This window comes from Pholcus phalangioides, unplaced genomic scaffold (genome assembly GCF_987345545.1).
Source record: "Pholcus phalangioides strain wild (caught in Gottingen) unplaced genomic scaffold, Ppha-v1.0 ptg000031l_1, whole genome shotgun sequence".
Classification (NCBI taxonomy): domain Eukaryota; kingdom Metazoa; phylum Arthropoda; class Arachnida; order Araneae; family Pholcidae; genus Pholcus; species Pholcus phalangioides.
The window spans coordinates 3,262,304-3,269,202 of record NW_028301621.1 but is presented as its reverse complement, the minus strand read 5'-3'; the positions used below and the strand labels follow the sequence as shown (position 1 = coordinate 3,269,202).

The 6,899-nt window shown below is 36.9% G+C and overlaps 1 protein-coding gene across 1 annotated transcript; it reads right to left on the bottom strand.

Annotated features, from left to right (window-relative positions):
- Window positions 1-407: 407 nt before the first annotated feature.
- Window positions 408-5,835, bottom strand: LOC149067018 (uncharacterized). The gene is made up of 4 exons (XM_089252794.1): window positions 5,142-5,835; window positions 4,222-4,460; window positions 860-1,015; window positions 408-689 (listed from the first exon to the last, which is right to left on the bottom strand). The coding sequence occupies exons 1-4, from the start codon at window positions 5,833-5,835 to the stop codon at window positions 492-494; spliced, it is 1,287 nt and encodes a 428-aa protein (XP_089108920.1). The 3' UTR covers window positions 408-491.
- Between the last annotated feature and the right edge of the window lie 1,064 nt (window positions 5,836-6,899).

The following is a 6,899-nucleotide window of genomic DNA, read 5'->3' as shown; positions in this document are numbered from 1 at the left end:
TCCTATACCCCTGCCCAACTATGTGACCCAAATATTTGACATGATCTTGGGCGAAACGACATTTTGATGGTTATAGTGTTAATTTAGCTCTCTTCAAGCGTTCTAACACTAATTCGACATGTTTCAGGTGTATCTCCCATGACTCAGAAAATATAGCTATATCATCGAGGTATGGTACAGCGAAATGTTCGTACTCCATTAGTATTTCTGCCATAAGTTTACTAAAGAAATATTGAGCATTTTTCAGACCAAATGGCATGCGTAGTGGCCTGTACGTTCCGAAACTGGTAACAAAAGCGGCAAATCTTTGAGCTGTGGGACTCAATGGAATCTGCCAGTATCCTTTGGATAAATCCAATAAGGTAATAAATTTTGCTGATGAAACTAATTCAAGCCTTTCCTCGATATTTGGCAATGGAAAAAATTCGGTGCGTATCACCTCATTTAACCGGCGATAATCAATACAAGGTCTGGGATCCTTATATGGTGCTTCAACTAAGATCATTGGTGAGGTGTAATCTGATTCCCCCTACTTCAATTATTTTCAAATCTAACATTCGTTGAATTTCAGTTTTTAAAATACCATTCTGTCGTTGAGAAATCTTATACGGCCTAGCTCTGACGGGCTTATCATTTATCAATGTGATATCATGTTCAACCAGATGGGTCATCCCTGGCTCGTTAGAAATTTGTTTTCAGAATATTTGTTTAACAAATTATGCAATTTTTCAATTCTTTGGAGATCTATACGTTCGACCAAGTTGCTTTTCTGGACAATGTCTTCAAAATTGAAAATATTTGGATTGGTATCCAAATGGGGAAAATCTATATCATTGTTCATGCACCCATCATTTCCTACGCAATCCAAGAAATTAATGCTCTCGGGTCTTTTGTAATACGGTTTTAGCATATTTACATGATATATTTGTTCTTTTCTATCCGGAAGCTTAACAATGTAATTTGTCTCTGACAGTCTATTTTGAATTACACCGGGACCAGTCCACTGAACTGCTAACTTATTCGGTTTAGAAATTGCAAAAATGAGTACTTCGTCACGTTACTTAAATTCCCTTTTTACAGAATTTTTATCATACCATTTTTTTCTAGTTACCTGTAATTCTTCCATTTTGCTAACTGCCAAGTCCTGACACCTTTTCATCCTATTTATGAGTTTAAGAACATATTCTATAACAGGACTTTCCTCATCCCCTGACTGTGTGCACTGTTCATACACTAATGTTTCTGAAGTTCTCAGATTCTTCCCGTGCACTATTTCTGAAGGAGTGAACCCTGTAATTTCGTGTGTAACTGTGCGTAACGCTAACAATGCTAGCGGAAGGTATTTTTCCCAATCGGGCCCAGATTCTTCACACAGACACCGCAACAAACGTTTAATGGTTCTGTGAAATCGTTCCACAGGGTTGGACTGTGGGTGATACCAGTGGCGGATTACCGCACAGGCGCATGAGGCACGCGCCTTGGGCCTCGGCAGAGCGGGGGGCCTCCAAATAGTTGTGTGCTTCATCCTACATATGAATTTACATGCGCATCAACAAATCTCTTGAACTAAGTACAGTATCTGCTCTCCCTTTTTTTTTTTAACCGCAATTTTTTTATTTTTTTTATGTATACTGTACGTATAAGAGTTATGGAAGAAAAACGGGAACTGAAAGAAAAGAACAATTTACAAGACGCAGCTCTCAAGGGCCAGTTCTTCCCCGACAAAGAAAGAAGAGACATTGTAAAGAGATCATTCAGGGAGGGTCATATTCAAACAGTATTTCCCTAAGGGCACAAGCAGGAGGAGGGGTGAGAACAGCAGGTCCTAATGTCTGTCCGAAATGAAAATTGGAGTGAAGGCATAAACAGACGTCTCATTCCACAGTATTAAATGCTTTTATGGGCGCCGATAATACGACAGCTTTGGTGTAAGCTTTTGTATACAGTATAATGGATGACAAGATGGCTGGCTATCGGCAAGCGGCGACATCGACAGGAAGAGACACTCGTACTAATTAAAATGAATGTAGTAGAGCTCTTATTGTGATTTTGTCTCCCACTTGTTTGAATGAAATACTATAAGCTGGTTCAAACAACATATACATTTGCAATCTATGACTGGAACCATACGACCATATGACAAAAAAAAGTGGGGTTTGAAATGAATGCTGAATGACATGCATTCTGAATCACGTGATTTTTCTGTTTCTCTTGTAACACTCCCTCCCCGGCTGAAAAAAATCAAGGGGGTTTCTTTTCCTTCTTTCTAAAAAAAAGAGCTACATTTTTGGATTGGTCAAGGAGGCTTGGGTAGACAACATCTTTGTGTCAGACCGAAAAGTGTTTATTGTTAATGTAATTGTAATGTGTGTTATTGTAATGAAAAAAATTTTCATGCCGATCCTCAAGATTTCCTTTAGGATTTAGATTGCAGAATCTCCAAAAATAACGGTAAGCAAAACTAAAAATATATAAATTATCTGATAAATTTTTATTTGAGCATTTCAATTCAACTACAGTAGTCTCTCGAGAATTCGGTCGTGCTCTAATCCAGCACGTCCAGTAGTCCAGGATATTTAGGTGGTGTGGTGTCACTTTTCTCCTGATGCCCTAACCCCTTAACACGTTCTAATATTTCTTAATTACTAATCAAGTCCTGACTATGTCTTTGCACGAAATTTCATATATTATTTCAATGTGTTTCTTCAAAGTTAATCCAGCAATTTCGGTAAAATCTGGCACACCGTGGTCTAATACGTACCGGATTAGCGAGAGTCTACTGCAGGGGTCTTCCAACCTTTGAGGCATAGCAGGCCATATTGAAACATTTTATAAAGTACGCGGGCCACAATGTTATACTGTGGCATTTTTCGTTATTAAACGAAACGGGGGGGGGGGCATAATATAGAAGATTTTTATTCACTCTGAATACAAATAATGCAAAGGCCACAACAGGCAGAGTGCCCAACGAGGTGGGTGAAAGAGAAAATAATAATAATTAATATAATAATAGTAAAAATAAAATAGAATAAACAAATAAAAAATAATAATTTCTAAAAAAAATTTTTTAAATAATTTCTTTCATTGACAATAATTTTAATTCATTCTGAAATAATTTCTTTCATTGACAATAATTTTAATTCATTCTGAAATAATTTCTTTCATTGACAATAATTTTAATTCATTCTGAAATAATTTCTTTCATTGACAATAATTTTAATTCATTCTGAAATAATTTCTTTCACTGACAATAATTTTAATTCATTCTGAAATAATTTCTTTCATTAAATTTTATTCATTCTGAAATAATTTGTTTCATTAAATTTAATTCATTCTGAAATAATTTCTTTCATTAAATTTTATTCATTCTGAAATAATTTCTTTCATTAAATTTAATTCATTCTGTAATAATTTCTTTCATTAAATTTAATTCATTCTGAACTAATTTCTTCCATTAAAAATATAATTCTTATATTTACTCTGATATAATTTCTTCCCTCTATTCCCTCTATTGAAGAAATGTTTTTCTATTAAATATTATCAGTATCTTTATATCAAATCAAATATATTATATTTGAGATATTATCAAATCTTTATTAATCAGTAATATTAAATTACTAAAACTATGACGGATCTCCATTTTTGCCGTGTGGCTGAAGGCACCAGGACGGACATCTTAGATTACTAAAAATATGATGCAGAATTTTACTGTGATTTTTTTTTAATGGGAGTGTGATTATTTCTCATCTAGTACCAGAGAATATCATTATATTTCCTTATCTTATTTTTGTGTTTATGGTTTTAGTGATGCAAAAATAAAAAAAAAGTTATGACTTTCATAATATTGTTTATTTTAGTGAATCATCTCGTTCTTATTAGGGCCAAAAGGGTGCAGTGGTGGATAAACGCAAATTTGTGGGGGGGGGGCGGTGGTTGTGACCATGTGTTCAATTTTTCAGGACGGTTCTGATTTTTTTGGAAAAAACTCTGAATTTTCCCCCCTTTTTTAAGCAAATTTATTTTCTTGGTTTGTTATTCAGTCAAAAACGTAGAAAACATTTTTTTTCCCATTTAATTTTTCTGCTCTCGGGGGGGGGGGGGGGGTGACGACAGCCCCGACCTTTAATCCGCCCCTGATAGGGGGGCCTCCAGATCAGGTTGCGCCTGGGGCCTCCCAAAATCATGATCCGCCACTGGGTGATACACGGAGCTGTGACTCACCTTAATCCCAAATCTCTGAAAGTATTCCGAAGTGAGAGCACTCGGAAACGACGTCCCTTGATCACACTGTACTTCTTTCGGGAAACCTATCCTGCTAAATATCTCGAATAGTGCATTGACCACACTCACTGATTTAATATCAACGACCGGTATAGCTTCTGGGTATTTAGAAGATAGACACATGGCTGTAATGATGTACCGTTTCCCAGTTGGAGTCTCTGGAAGAGGTCCACAAGCATCTATGTTAATTTTTGAAAATACTTTCTGAATAATGGGAACCAATTTGAGAGGTGCCTTCTTCTTTTCGTTAGGTTTCCCCGCTCTTTGACATTGGTCACAAGTACGCTCATATTCCTCCATATCTTTATAACATCCAGGCTAAAAGAAATATCTCAAAAGCTTATCTTTTGATTTTGTAACTCCTAAATGAGCCGAAGTGCTTTCATGGCAAAGTGCCTTAACACTATTTCTGAGTTCTATCCGTACTAGTAGTAGTTTTGTTATGTTTCCGAGATGGTCCTCATGCCTCTTAAACAACAGATTGTTGTCAAAAACATATGTATTCTTCGCAGTAGGATTACAGACTTTTGGGCCAATGCAATTAATTCCCTTAAGGATTGACAGTCCTGCTGCATTTTAGATAGTTTCTTAGAACCAACCTTCAACAAAGACAATTCCTCAGCCCCTTCACTGATTTCTGGCAATTGAAGATTATCACTTTCGTCAACAATAATATCTAATAACAGACGATCATCACCTGCCTCTCTATTTTCTTGCGCGTCTAAACAACTCTCCCCGAGAACTTCAACATTTTTCTCTTCTGGGGTGATCCCATTATTAAACTTTGCTTTCGTTTGAGCCCTGAGCCCTTGTTTCTACGGCATTCAACGCCTCTGGGAACAAAAGACAAGGCTTCTCACTCTCTTCCAATAACTCCGCCGTACGGTTTCCTAAGAGATACCGTCCCTGATCCATCCCTGATACCGTCCGTAATTCATTTCTAATAACTGCTGCTTTGGTACATATTTTTCCAAAACTACCGCATAATTCAACATGTGCCAAGGGTAGGCACTTGGGATCAGGATCTAACGGCGTTTTAAGCCATATGTTTTCACCTGTCAACATATCAGGAGTGATAAGCTTCTCACAATCTATATCTATTGTGGCCCCCGAATCCCTCAAAATTTTCATAGGAATGCCATTTACTCTACCAAGGGTTGTATATGGGTCTAAAAGATCTTTTGACCCATCATTAACATAATTAGCTGTACCCTCTGATGTCCGCTTCAATTTTGGGCAGTTCGGACGTAAATGCGATGGCGAACCACATTGATAGCATTTAAGGGACCTACGTTTCTCAAATTCTCCATGTTCTTGTTTTTGTAGATCTTTTTTCTCGTTGTGGGCAGATTTATTAGGGAACTTTTTTTCTGCATATTGCCATCTATTATTGCTATACTTTTTGTCCTGAGGGTTTTTCGACTCTTCTCTAACATTCTCGTAAGCATCCAATTTTTCGGCAAATTTATAGAGAGTGATAATTTTCGTCCACTCATCAATATAATGTTCTGTTATTTCCGGTGGAACGCGCCTTTTTATTTGATCAGTGACCATCAATTTTTTTAGCCCTTCAAAATCAGTCACTTGCAAACTTGCAAACCTTCCACCCACTCATCAAAATATTTAGAAAGTTCTAAAACGAAATCCCGCCACGGCTTGGCTGAATTTCTCTGATGTTTGACAAATTTCATTCGAAAATTTTCTGGGGTCATTTTGAACCTGTTTAGGAGAACCATTTTGATGTGTTCAAAGTTATCAAAATTTTCTTCGGAAAACAACCTCGACCCTCGTTTTTTATTGCTGCTTCTAAGCGTAGTTTCTCTAATTCAAACTCCCGTTCTTCTACAACCTCAAATCTTCTTTTCTAGCTTTTGCAAGGAATGCCATAGCTGATAATACTAGTTTTACAAACTAACTTCAAAATAAAAGTAATTCAGCTATTTTTCAAGAATAATCACAATATACAATCTACCACAAATAAATAAAATATAAAAACTGCGGTATATTTTAAACAATACCGTGCCTCAAAAAAAAAATTTCTGCCTTAATCATGGCACTTACCCCTTCGGACTTCGGGGAAACTCAGAACCTAACGGAGATGACCTGATGATCCCAACAATAACTATCACTGTCGGAAAAGTCACTGGGTGAAACTGCTGTTTACGCACTACTCTACTTCAAGGCACTTATTGTTCTCCAGACGGAGCTGACGACCCAATTCCTCCAGAGTTCCGATTTCTCCAGACGGCACTGATGAATAAATTCGAAACTCCTGTTGGAGACATCAACAGTCAAATACTTTTACGAAGAGGAACATCGAAACGACGTGAAACATTCAAACCGCTGCCACCAAATTTTTCGCTGTAGCGTAGTGGTGAACTCATTTTTGCCTATGAGATAACAAATCATTTTCTGGATTATGGTTATGTTATGATGTTTAATTTCAAATAACAATATATGTACATTCTACATTTTAGTTAGATACTTTAGTGCCGTTGGTCGCACATCCATTCACTATCTCGGTTCGTCTCTCTCTCTGTCCAAGTTTTTATATCTCGTTAGACGACGGCGTACTACCTCTACAGGAGCAGGTGTTTCTAACCGGCAGATGTTTCGAC